We start from the raw sequence: 15,656 nt of genomic DNA, 5'->3' as shown, positions 1-15,656 counted from the left end.
ATAATGGAGCCCCCATCAGCCTGGGGACTGGTGATGGTATCTGCCTAACGGGGAGCGAAAGCCGGAAATGGTCAGGTTGGGTACATGTTGACACGCTAGACACCCAAATTATTAAGAGAGCAGCATCATCGTCAAATATTGTGAGGGGATGTAGTGGACCCTACATGCGTCAGACTCTGACTATGCAAGCGTATCCAGTAGATCGCTGAGATGGCGACACGATCTGATGATTGAGATCCCTAACATCCAATGAACGCGAGAGTTGTTATTTTGGCTGCCTCCTATCAGTGCCTGTAGATGATCGTCAGAGGTAGACAACGGTATGCATGAAGAGCAAGATATGGGAAATCTCTTGGGAAACGACCATGCTACTGAGTTTTGCAAAAGATAGAGGCTGCGTTTTGAGAGGGTCATGGGACATAGATTGCATAGTTATTTGCTGTTGTAGCGCTGCAAGCGCAGTCAGATGAATGTCTTGGATGTTTTAACCGGCAGTGCCGAGGAACGTAAAACAAGACTCGCAATTTGTGGTGATTGCCGTTGCGAATGACGAGCTAGTAGACCTCCAACGGGATTCAGAGACATCATTTGGTACGACGCCGTTGGAGTGACATTGCTTGCGAGACGAAACAATATCTGCACCAGGGTTGTACCGCTGGTGTTATGTTTCGAAGGGGAAATGGTTGATACCATGATTATGGCAGGTTCAAAGAATGCGGAAAGGTTTTCTTATCGTAGGGGTTTCCCGCTGGCATTCCGTGGATGGACAAGAACTCCACCCAACTCATTGCGGTGTCACTGGGACCCTCCCAAATCCACCCGCTTTATCTCCCGTCGAAAACGGGCTCCCCTTGCTTGCGAAGAGGTGGAGATTCATATCTTACGATACGAATGGTGCTGCCACACTCTACCCAGCTGCAGATTGTGTGACCGATCAGTCTTGCGGTGCCTGACTAGCCCGAGTAAGTTACCCCATGATCCTGGTTGCTTGAAAGTGCGGGGAGCCCATGAGCGTCCACTATGAATCAGTCGTTTCAAATCCTGATCTGCCCACACAAGGCCATTGGATTGGCATAGGAACCGTGCGCCGGGAGGATTCGACCAGCAAAAGCACAGGCATTTATCGGTAGTGGCGCCTACCGCGGAGTGGCGATCGCAACGGAATTGCTCATTTGCTACTACTGCTGATAAGCAGTGGTGTTGGTGGAGACGCGACACTGGAGATAAAGCTGGATGAACCACTCGGCCAACGGCTATATCTATTGCGAAAGATCATTAGGTAAAAAAAGAGGATAAGGCATTAACGAATTTTCCTCAAGCAGTTGCTCAGGCCTCAGGGGGCCAAAAAGCCAGAAAAAAAATCTGAAGGGAGAGACTATCGGTCATATATACCCTCATATTTTATTTTAATTTTCTTTTTCATTTGCCTTGGTTAAGCTTCCAACGATTGTGGATATCTGTGTGGGGACCTTTTTTTGCGACAAACCTTGGGTGACTCAAGTTTCAGCAAGTCAGAAAGAGCAGCCAACAAAAGAATTATTAATTCATTGCATTGCATTGGAAAGTGAAGGAGAGGGAAAGAAGTGGGAGTGTAAGTGAGCGAGCGAGGAAAAGAAACGCACGTACAGAACAGGCATAGAGTCCAAGTCACCTGAGAAGCTCTTGTCCTCTTCCACCATCCTGACTCATTCTGGTTCTGGTGTGCTTCGAACCATCTCTGATGCCATGCTCATCGCCTTTCCCTTATTGACTATCTCTTATAACATCATTGTTCGACTGTCCCTTACTTGTGTGCTGGTCTTATTGATATCATTCCCTCGGAAAATGGCGTAACGGAAGGCGGTCGACGAGAAGGAATGATTGCTCAACGTCTCAAAATATTCGACGGAAACAAAACTATGCAGTATAAGACAAACAGGCGAAGTGACTCCATGCTGGCTGCGGTCTATCCGAAGATACCTCGTCGTTCGGTTCTTCTAGTTACTCACAAAGGCGAGCTGTCAATAACACCAGTCCCGTCTCAATATTATTCTTAGTATTTCATTTGCGCCTTCCAAACTCTCGAAAGGAATCAATCACGCGGAGTGGACTGTCTAGTCTTCCCTCTTCCTTGATTTTCATTCCTATATATAGTTCTACCGGCTGGAATCCAGCCTTGCCACACCATTAACGAAGAAGCCTCAATTCAGCCTGGCTTTATTGTCCTGCGCCGCACTAAATCCACCAGTGATTTATCCACGAGATCACCCTCGTGAAGCGCCGGCGTCTGACCTGTTCTTGGACCACACAGGCTTTACAATACACCTGACAAGATGGAACAGTCGCTATCGCTCATCTCTGCTCAGGTCCAGTTCATGGTGAGCCTCTTATGTCCTACATGCAAAAGCTCATCTTACAACATGATTCCTGAACATGGCTTCTTCGGACAATTGCTGGACGTTTCCAGTGATCCTCCGTTTTATGAGGCTTAGCTTGCTAACAACAATGATGGTAATGCAGGACGACCGACTGGCCCTTGTCCATATTCCACTGGACCTCTACCCGTATTTTCTGAATCCAATCCTTCAGGTCCTTTTTCATGAGGTACCTCCAATTAGTGGGAATCATGCAGATTTCCAGAATGGTGGCCCCGATGGTGTCCACAAACGCGCTCAACCCGCGTTCTTGAACCTCTCCATTACGCCTGTGGAATGTTCTATTATGTGTCCTAGGCAACTTGCCAATGACTATTTCGCTCCGTTGGTTGAACGTTTTGCGAAAGATAATGTATCCAATCCGTGCCGCTTGTCCATTAGCCGTGATGATTTCATTGCCATGCAAGTGTACGGAGAAGGCCTCGAGGCGGGCCAACGAGTACTTGAACTCACCAGTCCATTAGCGATGGCGGGAATGTATGTCTCTTTCTCCACTCCTCCCTAAGTCGTAGGTTGTGCTAATGGGGATATGTTGCAGCTCCATATTTTTTATTTCCACCTACTTCTCAGACTATATCATTGTTCCTCTGCGTAGCAAGACGCAGGTAATTCAAACTCTGGAAAAACGTGGGTTTCAATTCGAGATGTCGACGGACGCATTCATCAACAACAACCAGTTCAACAGCTGCCTCAGTCCCGTGTCCTCTCGGTCCACCAGCAGCCTGGGATCTCCCCCGCCCACTCCTCCACCATCGTCACTTGATGAATTACAGACTCGCACATTCTCTTCCTTGCGAAAGAATAGCATCACTCCTTCGGTTGATAGATCCCTCCGCTTAGTTCAATGTGCTGTTCACCATCGTGACAGCAGTGAGATCAGCTCTATATCTATACTGCGCGACGCGCTGACCATAGCGCTTGTCGTGGATAAGCCACGTTTTCTATCTCTTACCATGACCGCTGCCGATCCTGCAGCCTCGATCTTATTGGAACAACGGCTTTTGCCCCGATTCTCAAGTGATCCTGCATTCCCTGCCGAGCTAGATGACGAAACCAGTCTCTTATTGGGCTCGAAAGAGGAGATCCTCGTTCCTATCATGCTAGATCTGCGCAAACTTCCACTAGAGGCTACTGGTATTGTTTGTGGCGTAGCTGGTAGGTTGGCAGACGCTACGCATGCTCGAGGCGATGACATCACGGACAATTCTTCCACGATTATATCTCATTCATTCAATGGTTTTTCTTCCTTTGATGAGACCATGAATCGGTTTTTCTCTTCGAGTGTCGGATCCGGCGGACCCGTGAAACCTCCAACCCCTGGGTCTGGACGCAAATCAGCTAGCAACGGCAAACTGACCCACCACCTGCAGCCGGACTTGGACAGCTCGATAGAGGCTGTTGAGATCAGCTTCCTCAGCACTGCACGAGCGGGGACCATAATTGTCGGTGAGCATGAGCTTCAGCGCGCCGTGGGTGCTTTGGAAGCTGAGAGTCATGATCCCGAGGACCTTGAAGGATTCGAGATATGATTATATTCAGCTTGCTGCATTCGATTATACCCCAGCTTCGACACTCAAACGAGCACCAGCCTTCCGCAGAAGATACCGAGGTTTAATTTTGATTTTTCTTATTTTTGAGAGCATCTGTGGCAATGTTGAACTCTCTTCTTTCCATCTATGATTTACGCCTGGATCGCAAAATTTCGTTGAAGTCTATCATAATTCGCTACACTGGCGCCTAAAAGTTCTCCTCCCATCGTTTTGGACTATACCACAATACGGATAACAGTACATTCCTCTTTTAGCCTTTCTTTCACCAAAACTTGTATTGATAGTTAGCGAAGTTGTCCGTCTCGGCACGAGATGCCGTGATTGATGTTCATGATTTTGATTGGAAGTTAAATATCTAAGTTTGGATTGTTATCGATATCCACGGCGCTTTGACTACTTGCCATTTATCTTGTCCCTCGTATCCTTTGTTCTTAGAATGACTATTTTCGTTCGGACTGGGCTGTATCTCCAATGACAATTGCATAGTACTTTTCAGACAAACCTATATCAGCTGAGAAAACCACAGCATTCGTAATTGCAGGCGCCTAAAAGCTTGAACCAGGCCAATTTAAAATCCAGCCTCGTCGTAGCGTAAAGCCCTGCGAATGAACCCTCACGACTCCACAGTGGCAATCCATTAATTCCCGGGAAACCGAAGGAACTAATCAATAGATCGGTGTTTGTGACTGTGTCATGCGTTCGTGGTAGGGGAAAGTATATCCCAGTTTCTGAAGTCTTAGTGGTGGCGCAGCTGAGGCCCTATGGCTATTAGCTACGAGCTGTGGAGATTGAGATATCGCTTGAGTGGTTTGCTTTGTCTCAGGGAAGCGATCTGAGCCACGATGTTTTCCTTTTAGGGACTGCGATGCGTTCGCCTCTCTTTGGGGGGTTGGCCTAACAAAAAGCCTGTGAGCTGTAGATGGTGAAAATCGATATGTGCAACGTGACTAGTGCACGTGGTATCTTTGAGTTAATTATTCATCGCTGGGCAGAGCCTGCTTTAGCCGTAGATTTTGACGCTTCCTATTGTTCGAGACATGTTAACTGGCACATTCCAAGACTCAATATGTGGGGCCAATGCAGATTGAGAGATGTTTGTCGGCCCTCGCGATGTAATGGACTGAAATGAGGAATAGAGAGTGGAATAAGAGAAAATACGCACCGTCGGAACAACCACCGGCCCAACATCCCCCCTTCTCATTCCACGCCACGCAACTGACAACCTTGACGCCCTCGCCAACTGGAACACTAGCGATGAGCTCCCCGCTCACAACATCCCAAGCATATACGTATGCCTGGGCCGACCGGTCTTCCTTATCCGTTTCGCTTCCACTGAGCACCATCGCATCCCCCTTGGCAAACGCAGACCTGATTCGCAGCTCATTGTTTCGATACCCGGTCTTCCCGGGGTTTTTATTTCCACTTCCAAAAGCCTGGAGGAGTTTGCCATCTGTGCGATCAAGCATTCGAATGCGACTGTCTAATGTTGAAGCCAGGAGGGCATTCCCGTCCGTCGAACAGCGCACGCTCGTTACTGGGTGTGCGAGAACATCGACCGTTGTACGACCCATGCGAACATCGTAGATACGGGCACGGCCGTCGTAGCTTCCACTTGCGATGGAATACGTAGGGGTGTGAACGTGGATGGATGAGACCGTGTCGCTGGCTTCAGTGAGGGTTTGGATTGGCTTCGTTGAGTTGGACCGTGTGTCCCAGAGATTAATCGTAGTGTCCGCGCTACCTGTAGTATAGGGTAACGTTAGCATCGATTGATTTAGTCACCACGTAGGTTGAGATGGTGATTCCAATTGGTAAAACGTACCAGAAACGACCACCGAGTCGCCTTCGCCTGCGAATTGGACCGCTTCAATACGGGCCGCATGTCCACTCCATCGCTTTATAGTTATGCCCTGTTCAACATCCCAGAGGAAAACCTGTCGGTCTCCGCCAACGCTGGCAAAGCGGGAATTGTCACCCGCGACGGCGACATCGAGCACCGAGTACCCGTGCGCTTCGTACTTTTGGATCGGGGATGTCGTTTCTGTACCAGGTTTGTTGGGTATCGCGCGGGAGAGATGAACAGTGCGATCGGAGGAACCGGTCAAAACGTACGTTCCAGGATAGCTGGAGAATGTGACGGCATTCACGGGCCCTAGGCGATGTCAGAGGGAAGAAGCTCCTGAAGGTGGGGGGCAACATACCATTATGTGTCTTGAGAGTGTGGGCTAAATTTGTAGGGAATTGTTTCGTCACAGGCATTGTACACAGTAATGCTAATTATACGCCGCTGTTTAAGGTGTTGATCCGAATCGCAAAGGAGTCGCTGTTTAAGTGGATGTGGAGAAAAGAGCTCTCGTTCTTGGCAATCAGTTAAAGGGCGGGCGGGAGCGCAGAGGTAACTTTATTCTAGTGGCATTTCTCCCGCGGCTCCTCCGCGGAGGTCGAGTTATTTGTATACTTCCATACGGACAACTCAAACAAATTAAATATGTATTGGCATGCCACAGAACACAAGTAGGTTATTATCAATGATGTAGAAAAACCATCGCTAGCTACCAGCAGGTAAAGAGAATAATAACAAGAAAACCCAGCGAAACTCAGGACAGGGCGTCTATGCCCTATGCAAATTGTCTCCCTCGAGTACACAGAAAGCCGAAAATAGGAAAGTTAAAGAAAATTTCAAGGGGTAGTCAAATGAACATGAATTAAAATTGACGAATGCAAAGTCTGCTGTTCCCACTGTTGGTCGAAAGACCACAGTTTGCAGTGGCTCAAAAGTGCCTTAGCGACGTCCATGGCTGCGGGTGGATGAGCCCTGCAAGGACTCGATTTCCTGTTCCAGCGATTTGATCCTGTTCCCTCGTTAGCCTGATTATCATATCGAAACTGAAGAATGGGAGAAACATACGCGGCATGCGTAGCCTCCAGATCCTTGTTGAGGCGGTCTCTTTCGGCAATGAGCTTCTGCTCCCACTGTCGGAAACGCTGTTCCTCGACCTTGACCTGCTCGGTGAACCGCTTGCGAAGAGACTCCTCCTCTTCCTTGAACTTGGGGTTATCCAACTTCCTGGGGCGGGCTTCGCCGAATTTCCGGGTCTCCATCTGTTGCGCACGGTAGGCCTCGTAGTGTTGCTCCTCGGTGGTGTGGATAAGATCCAGCATGTGGGTACGGATCAGGATCGAACGAAGCTTCTTAAAGTCGCAGTGGTCCTCATTCTCAACTTCGGCAACACCCCAAGCATATTGACGGCCCTTTACAACCCGATTGTCGCTAGTCTTCACATCCTTCTCGGAACCGATCACGGCGAAAGGCATGGCAGCCATCAGGCTCCGCGCGTGGGTGGCAGCGTGCTCATCATCTTCTTCAATCGGGGGAGTGTAGATCTTGATGCCCTGGGCTTCAATGACAGCTTTAACCTATATGAAAGCAATAGGTTAATTCAAGACCACACAAATGGAGAACCTAAGTCAATCTTACTCTCTGCTTGTAACGAGCCAGATCGGCGGGGCTGAGGGTGTCGGCCTTAGCAATGACGGGGATAAGATTGACGCGAGAGCTCAGGCGCTTCATAACCTCAATATCGAGGGGCTTCAGGGTGTGGCCGGTGGGTCTGATGAAATACAGACAGGCATGCACACGCATATCGATCTTCTCTGTGCGGCGGGGCTGTTGCTCCTGCAACATGTAGGACTCATGCTGATCGTCGAGGAACTCAATGATAGGTTGCCAGGAATCGCGGTTGTTGACGTAGTCTCCAAATCCGGGGGTATCGATGACGGTCAGGCGAACTGTAAAATACACCCAGAGCGTCAGCTGTCGGCCAGCAAACGGGAAGTGCTATGGTGTACCTTTGAAGAACTTCTCCTCCAACTCGGCCTTAGTGATCTCGATTTCAACAGTGCGGTCAATCTGCTTCTGGTGACGACGCTTGTGGTCGGCATAGTTCTTGATGGTCGTCGAGAACAAGGTGTTGATAAAAGTAGTCTTTCCCAAACCAGACTCTCCTGCAACCTGCAAGACCATCAGCACTTATCTGGTTTATTGTGTTGAGGTCCTATTAGACAAACCATGATAGTGAAAGCCGCACCCCGCTTAGCGACAATCTTGTGACTGTAAAGCTTCAGTTAGGACCCTCCACCCTTTCTCCACCATAGCTAATCCAGAAACATACCGCTGATTGGGAAGCTATTGCAATAGTATTATCAGTGATAGGTCCATTTTGGAGAAGCTCCCGAGCGTATTCCAGCACTTACGTTGGCAATCCCAATGGGGGAGCAGTCTCAGTAGTGGAGGCCATTGTGATAAAGGGGTCGATCAACGAGAGATGGGAATTCAATCAAGACAAAAAAACAAAACGATGGTGGGTGGGAGGAACGACGCCCTGCACTCGACAAAAATCAGCCAACGGGGGAAGGAAAAGAGCAATAGGAAGAAATTCAATGGGTAGCAATACCAGTCCGTAATCAATGGCCGTTGGGAATGTAAAGGAAGACGGGCAAACAAGAGGATGCGGCAGTACCTTCTTTTGGTTTGGGTTGGGTTAAACTGCCCCTGAATCCCGTCTGGTAGTCAGCAGTGGAGAAGCAAACAGAAGCAAACAGGCAGAAAGGCATGACCAGGACCATGACCTGACCTCTCCAATTCTGGGGCTTCACTATACCCCTTCCGGACTAGCCCCTCGGTGTCGGATTAACATGCGGATCAGCTCTCTTATCGCCCGTTTGGGTGGAAAAGTCATTTTTTTTGGAGGTCCAGATAAAAGGTGATTGTTTGACTGACTGCACGCTGGGGTACACGTGCTGGCGACAATGAAGACAGATTTCAAGGTCAGTTATCTTTAGCTGTAGCTCCTTTTTGTTTACTTATTCGGAATTCCAACTCCAAGTGAAGCCTTCTGACAATGCTCTAGTTTTCCAACCTACTGGGTACGGTCTATCGCAAAGGAAATCTTCTTTTCACTCCCGATGGCACCTGTCTGCTTTCCCCGGTAGGAAACCGGGTTACGGTCTTCGACCTTGTTCAGTATGTACTTATATGCATCTCTACAAGTACCAATTGACAATTATCACTAATGCGACATCGCGCGAAGCAATACATCATACACTCTCCCCTTTGCGCACCGCACGAACATCGACCGTTTAGACCTGACGCCTCAAGGCAACCTCCTGCTGTCCGTTGACGAAAATGGGCGCGCAATCTTGACGAACTTCAAGCGCCGGATTGTTATCCACCACTTCTCTTTTAAGGGCCGTGTCTCCTCCCTCAAATTCTCCCCGTCCGGCCGATTCTTTGCTGTAGGAGTGGGGCGACGACTGCAGTTTTGGCACACCCCTTCAACGCCAGGTGCGGACAATAATGGAGAGCTTGAGTTCGCACCTTTTGTCTTACACCGAGACCTTGCTGGCCATTTTGACGTCATTCAGCATTTGGAATGGTCTCACGATTCGCGTTTCATTCTCACTGCTTCCAAGGATTTAACAGCACGGGTATGGAGTTTGGATCCAGAGGAGGGCTTTGAACCCACCACATTGGCAGGGCACCGGCAAGGTGTGAAGGCGGCATTCTTTTCTGCTGACCAAGAATCTGTAGGTCTTCTTGATTGTGCGTCTGGATATTAGCTGACTTCCTTGTAGATCTATACCGTTAGTCAAGATGGAGCTTTATTTAGGTGGGAATATGTGACCAAGAAAGACCCCGATACCATGGATGACGTCGCCGAGGCCCGCTGGAGGATTGTGAAAAAGGACTTCTTTATGCAAAATGATGCCAAGGTCAATTGCACTGCATTCCATGCCCCCACTAATCTTCTAGTGGTGGGCTTTTCGAACGGTCTTTTTGGGCTCTACGACTTGCCCGAGTTCAACATGATACACCTTCTGAGGTATAATATGCTTCCTAAATTACATAATGTGCTTATTGCTAACAGAGAGCAGCGTCTCCCAGAGCAACATCGACTATGTGACGGTAAACAAATCTGGCGAATGGCTGGCTTTTGGCTCCTCTAAGCATGGCCAACTGCTAGTATGGGAATGGCAGTCCGAGTCGTACATTTTGAAACAACAGGGTCATCTCGAGTCTATGGGCTCCCTAGTTTACTCCCCCGACGGCCAGAAGATCGTTACGACTTCAGACGATGGAAAAGTCAAGGTCTGGGACGTTAAGTCGGGCTTCTGTATCGTGACATTTACGGAACACAGCAGCGGAGTCACTGCTTGCCAGTTCGCCAAGAAAGGAAGTGTCTTGTTCACAGCTTCATTGGATGGTTCAGTGAGAGCGTGGGACCTCATCCGTTATCGCAATTTCCGAACCTTCACCGCGCCGTCTCGATTGTCATTTTCTTCGCTTGCTGTCGACCCAAGTGGCGAAGTGGTCTGTGCCGGATCTCCAGATTCGTTTGATATTCATATATGGTCTGTCCAGACCGGACAACTGCTTGATCAACTCAGTGGCCACGAAGGCCCCGTTTCCGCTCTTGCTTTTGCTGCAGACGGCAACCACCTTGTCAGTGGTAGCTGGGATCGTACAGTTCGCATATGGAGCATTTTCGGGCGAACACAGACCAGCGAGCCGTTGCAACTCGTGTCTGATGTTCTCAGCGTTGCTTTTAGGCCAGATGGTAAACAGGTGGCTGCATCATCGCTAGATGGCCAGTTAACTTTCTGGTCTGTGGCCGATGCAGTACAAGAAAGCGGAATTGATGGTCGTCGTGACGTCTCAGGAGGCCGCAAGACAGCTGATCGCCAAACCGCTGCAAACGCCGCAGGAACTAAGTTTTTCAACTGTATTACATACAGCGCTGATGGAAGCTGTATCCTCGCTGGAGGCAACAGCAAGTACATTTGCCTGTATGACGTGAGGACGGGCTCGTTGGTGAAGAAGTACACAGTTTCCGTCAACACCTCGCTTGATGGTACCCAGGAGATCTTAAACAGTCGCGACATGACAGAAGCTGGTCCCCGAGACCTGATCGATGAGACAGGCGAGGCATCGGATCGCGAAGACCGTATTGATCGCTCCCTTCCTGGCGCAAAGCGTGGCGACGCTGGAGCTCGTACTACTCGGCCGGAAGTACGCGTCACTTCCGTTAATTTCTCCCCAACTGGACGTGCATTTTGTGCGGCGTCTACGGAGGGTCTTCTCATCTATAGCCTGGATACAGAATATGTTTTCGATCCCTTTGATCTTGACATTTCGATCACCCCGGCTAGCATTATGGAGACTCTTGAGAATGCCAAACAGGCATATACAACAGGCACGAGCGATAATGATGACACTTTCCTGAAGGCGATGGTTATGGCGTTCCGGCTGAATGTGTCGAAGTTTATCCGCCTAGTTCATGAAGCAGTCCCGCCGTCCGAAATCTCTCATGTCGTTCGTGCCGTGCCAACTGTCTACCTTCCTCGTCTGCTGCGTTATGTCGCTCACGCCGCTGAGGAAACCCCTCACCTGGAGTTCAACTTGCTGTGGATTGAATCTCTCCTGAGCAGCCATGGCCGATATTTTAAGGAAAATTCCGGTACTTTTGCGCCAGAGCTTCGCGCTGTTCAGCGTGCCATTGACGACATCCGGGAGAACCTGAAGAGGATGACAGAGAAGAACCTGTACGATTTGAACTATCTACTGTCGAAACCCGTACTTGCGGGCAAGAAGACGAGCAACACTCTAACCTTGGCGGATGTTGAAACGGATGACACGACAGCAAATTATGAGGACATGGCTGGCACCGCAGGTGAGGAAGAGGAATGGATTGGGCTTGAGTGATTGCGAGTCATCTTCCTTTGGTTACACACTTGTTCTTCTGATCCAACATTCTTCTATCCTTCGCATTTGCGTCTGGCGTTCGATACTGGTATACCTGGAAGATAAAAGGGGACAGCAAAAGTTTGGGGGTCGTTTGATGCTTGTATTTGGATAGCATGATGTACATACGTCTAGACACGTCTTTATATGAATAATCGAAATCTTGCAAGACAGCAACAACCATGTTCTACCCTGTGTAGTTCAATAACAATGAATCACTGTCTACAGACTTTAAGAACGTAACATGGGTATTTATAAGACTAATATCTACACACTGCAAGTGGGCAACGATTGAAGCTCATGGTATCAGATGCGTTTGCGTAACAAACACTTGTACGCAATTACCCATATATGGCCGTTTGTATTGATACTCACTGAAACGCAATGCTGTTGTTTTTCACAACACCACTTCAATCGCCATGGCGCCCAACATATTGGCCTGCTTATTACTCAAGTTGTCTCTCTCTTTTCTTCCATCTTTCTGTTTGACTGTGTTCATGAAAGGACAAATCTTCTCTGCGCATCTACATCCATATCTTCAGTCTCTTGGCTTCCGGTTCTTCTCGCAGTTCCTTAGTTAAATCATAATGGATTACATGGACTACTTGAAAGAAATGGAACTCGCATGGCACTGGGTCTCTATCTTTGTGGGCCTACTTGCCTTTTATATTATCATGGATTGCTCTACTGCAAACGTGAGCCAGCCCAGTCTGCCTACGGTCAAGCACTTCAAGCTTCTGCCCCCATTTCTCAACCGCATCCTTTATGTCGTTAAGGCGCCTTTCCTGATCTACTCGGGATATGAAAAGGTATGTTTCCATCTGTATTGAAAGACTCATCGATACTGATTATATTTTAGTACAAGTCCAAGCCCTTCCGGATTCTCAAACTGGATGGAGATCTAGTCGTCCTACCTCAGAGTTATCTTGAGGAACTTGGAGATCTTCATTCACGTCAGGCAAGCCTTGTCGGTGCTAAGTACAAGGTGAGCACATCCACCCAGTACTGAGCAGATAAGTTGTATCCAGCTAACCAGGTGTCATCCAGAATATTCTGGGAGGATGTACCAACATACTCATAAACAGCAAGTTGCCCGCACGCACCGTTTCGGGGAGGTTGAATCCAGTTTTAGGTATGTAGAAAGAGCGCTGAAATACGTGCAATATATTACTGCATCACCTATCTCATTATATACCGAGCATCAGCGCTGACATCCAGATCATAGACCGTCAAATCCCTCGGCTACTCTTTGAGCTCCACCATGCGTTCTCGGCTGTAGTCCCTTATTGCGAAGGCAAGTATGTGCCCATCAATTTGTACAACATGATCCTCAAGCTCGTTACACACTCGACATCCCGCATCATCATCGGCCAAAGGCTCTGCAGAAGCGAACAATGGATCAACACTATTACCAATTGTACATACGAAGTGTGCATTACCGTCAAACGACTACAGCTCGTTCCAAGGTTCCTCCGTCGCCTGATTACTCCGTTCCTTCCAAGTGTCCGGAGACTCGAAATGCAACTCCGATGGGCCGCAGAACAACTTATTATGCCTATGATCCAACACCGCAGGGGACGTGAGTTCAATGAACCGTCCTACAAGAAACAAGATGACTTTCTGCAGTGGATGATGGATCTGGCGGACAATGACTCCGATAGAGACCCCAAGAATTTGGCATATGGACTGATGATCACCATGGCTTTGGCTGTCGTTCAGACCAGCACAATGCTCATTACCCATGCTATATATGATCTGCTGGTCCATCCCGAGTACTCTGAACCTCTGAGAGATGAAATATATGAGACCTTGACAAACGGCTGGATTAGGGCCTCGTTGAGCAACTTTGGCGCCCAGCGTCGATTGGATAGCTTTCTTCGCGAGTCACAGCGCCTTAACCCCCCTTCTGAAGGTAAGTACTAACTCTCTTATTTATGCACATTTGCTCAATTCTCTGCGCCTTGGGAGCCTTGCTCATAAACCAATGACTAACGATGCCAGTCTCCGCCCAACGCATCCTCGAACGACCAGTCACCCTCTCCGATGGAGTCACTTTCCCTAAAGGAACTCATATCTGCTTCCCATCCGGACCCATGTCTCACGATCCAGCTGTCGTTCCTGATCCACTTACCTTCGACGGGTTCCGTTGGTGTAAAGACCTTGATGCCCCAGATGGAAGCATTACTGATGTCACCCCCGCCAACCTCCACTTCGGGTTCGATGGACAGGCTTGCCCTGGCCGGTTCTTTGGGGTGGCCATTGCAAAGGCCGTCCTCAGTCGACTCCTGGCTGAGTATGATCTCAGATTTGAGGAGGGTCAAACCGAAAGACCAAAGAATATCGTGAACGGAGAACAGGTTATGCCGAGCATCAGTACTAAGGTTCTCATCAAGAAAAAGAATGTTGATATCTAATGTGACGGTTTGGTATTATGTCGGAACGGGATACTTAGGGCTCGATGCGATACAATGTATTGCTTGAACTGGCACCATTCATTCACATTGATTGATATTGAGTTTTGTTATCTGTCTTTGGCTCCCACCTTGAGTTAGTCTGGAAATAGTCTAAATTCACACACACACACACTTTCAAAGTAAAGCCTCCGCAACTCCCGGAAATGAATTCACCCTGTATATCAAAGAATAGCAACCGCATTAGGCGGGCTCGCGACACCCCCCGGAACCTAAAACATCAATCAGCACCCACCTTGTAAACTCCCGCCAAAGCTCAATTCACTCACCTTAAGTGGCACGCTTGACAAGAAGAAGCTCCACCTTCCATTCAGCCGGCAATACTCTGCAAGCTCCTCCAAATCAAAGTACTCCCCAATTGGCATCCCCCACCCTGCAAGACACCACTGATGCAATGTCGTATCCGCTGGTGAATCCTCCCTGACGACAGGCGAAGGCTCAAAGCTCGGCGAGTCAGTGGCAATTGCGGCAAACTGGTTCTCCCACAGCCAGCGCAGCGTGGATTCACCGTTCTCGACGCCGGAGAAATCGGGGCTGGGGCGCTGGGCTAGCGCGGCTTCTTCTTCCTTCGAGAGGTTGTTGTAGGCTTCTGTGAAGCCGGTGCGGACGAAGATGATATCGCCGGGTCGGAATTGAATATTGTTTTCCTGGACTATGCTTTTGATATAGGAGAGGGAGATACTGGTTGTTTGGAAGGGGGTTAGGGGGATTGAGTTCTTTTTCGCCCAGGTTGCATAGTCGAGGAGGACTCCTCGGCCTACGATGCCGCCGTTGTTTACCCATGCTTTATATTTTTCATTGCGTTAGTACGGTATGAATTTCGGTGGTGATCAGGAGTAAATTGGCGTACAATCAATCCCGATAACTGGTGAGTTCTGCAACTCTTCTAACGTATGTCCCTTATAGTAACGTGCCAATTCCTGGTGCCCTATGTATATTATTTCCCGAAGTTAACCCTGACCACAAATACTATCCCCATCACATCGGAAACACTCCAAAGAGACACGGATACACATACCATAATGCCGGAACCCATCCCACTGACTACTCGTCTGCGTATTAAACATTAAAATATCGTCATTCACAATTCTGGGTGCCTTATTCACCATTTCCCGGGTGAACGGCTTGCGTCCATAACTCGGGTGGTTGAGTCGGTCTAATGTCAGATCGAGCGAAATTCGAACACCCGTGCGAATCTCTTCGCTCGCTGCCTGCTGAACGGTTTCTGGAGTGAGCAGGTTGAGCATGCCGATGTCATTTCTAGGGAACAGGCCCCATGCGTTTCCTACGGGACACTTGGGGTCTAGGGTTAGGCTGTCGAAGTCGGGTATTGAGGTCATGATTGGGGGTCTGTTTCAGGGGAAGGGTATGGACGACTGTGTTGATTACTAGGCTTTGGTATTCATTTATCAGAGGATGA

General features: G+C 48.8%; 6 protein-coding genes across 6 annotated transcripts; 3 read left to right on the top strand and 3 right to left on the bottom strand.

Moving 5' to 3' along the window:
* Window positions 1-2,312: 2,312 nt before the first annotated feature.
* ABOM_006184 (ACT domain-containing protein) lies at window positions 2,313-3,943 on the top strand (the record flags this gene model as incomplete). The annotated part of the gene is made up of 3 exons (XM_022533313.1): window positions 2,313-2,370; window positions 2,447-2,891; window positions 2,953-3,943. 3 exons carry the CDS (start codon window positions 2,313-2,315, stop codon window positions 3,941-3,943), a joined length of 1,494 nt encoding a protein of 497 aa, XP_022388516.1.
* Window positions 3,944-4,964: 1,021 nt separating this feature from the next.
* ABOM_006183 (WD40 repeat domain-containing protein) lies at window positions 4,965-6,223 on the bottom strand (the record flags this gene model as incomplete). Its single annotated transcript, XM_022533312.1, has 4 exons — window positions 4,965-4,987; window positions 5,127-5,705; window positions 5,787-6,116; window positions 6,166-6,223. 4 exons carry the CDS (start codon window positions 6,221-6,223, stop codon window positions 4,965-4,967), a joined length of 990 nt encoding a protein of 329 aa, XP_022388523.1.
* A 523-nt stretch (window positions 6,224-6,746) lies between these two features.
* On the bottom strand, window positions 6,747-8,262 carry aspC (septin CDC12; the record flags this gene model as incomplete). Its single annotated transcript, XM_022533311.1, has 7 exons — window positions 6,747-6,816; window positions 6,873-7,381; window positions 7,443-7,753; window positions 7,814-7,976; window positions 8,033-8,075; window positions 8,133-8,150; window positions 8,219-8,262. The coding sequence occupies 7 exons, from the start codon at window positions 8,260-8,262 to the stop codon at window positions 6,747-6,749; spliced, it is 1,158 nt and encodes a 385-aa protein (XP_022388522.1).
* Window positions 8,263-8,773: 511 nt separating this feature from the next.
* ABOM_006181 (snoRNA-binding rRNA-processing protein PWP2) lies at window positions 8,774-11,726 on the top strand (the record flags this gene model as incomplete). The annotated part of the gene is made up of 5 exons (XM_022533310.1): window positions 8,774-8,791; window positions 8,875-8,987; window positions 9,055-9,550; window positions 9,599-9,846; window positions 9,899-11,726. The coding sequence occupies 5 exons, from the start codon at window positions 8,774-8,776 to the stop codon at window positions 11,724-11,726; spliced, it is 2,703 nt and encodes a 900-aa protein (XP_022388521.1).
* A 626-nt stretch (window positions 11,727-12,352) lies between these two features.
* On the top strand, window positions 12,353-14,179 carry ABOM_006180 (cytochrome P450; the record flags this gene model as incomplete). Its single annotated transcript, XM_022533309.1, has 5 exons — window positions 12,353-12,574; window positions 12,625-12,750; window positions 12,813-12,897; window positions 12,991-13,677; window positions 13,767-14,179. The coding sequence occupies 5 exons, from the start codon at window positions 12,353-12,355 to the stop codon at window positions 14,177-14,179; spliced, it is 1,533 nt and encodes a 510-aa protein (XP_022388520.1).
* Window positions 14,180-14,400: 221 nt separating this feature from the next.
* Window positions 14,401-15,576, bottom strand: ABOM_006179 (uncharacterized protein; the record flags this gene model as incomplete). The annotated part of the gene is made up of 4 exons (XM_022533308.1): window positions 14,401-14,448; window positions 14,506-15,020; window positions 15,087-15,164; window positions 15,255-15,576. The coding sequence occupies 4 exons, from the start codon at window positions 15,574-15,576 to the stop codon at window positions 14,401-14,403; spliced, it is 963 nt and encodes a 320-aa protein (XP_022388536.1).
* Window positions 15,577-15,656: the final 80 nt, after the last annotated feature.

Source organism: Aspergillus bombycis (genome assembly GCF_001792695.1).
Source record: "Aspergillus bombycis strain NRRL26010 chromosome Unknown contig00050, whole genome shotgun sequence".
Lineage (NCBI taxonomy): Eukaryota > Fungi > Ascomycota > Eurotiomycetes > Eurotiales > Aspergillaceae > Aspergillus > Aspergillus bombycis.
This window is presented reverse-complemented; position numbering and strand designations above follow the sequence as displayed.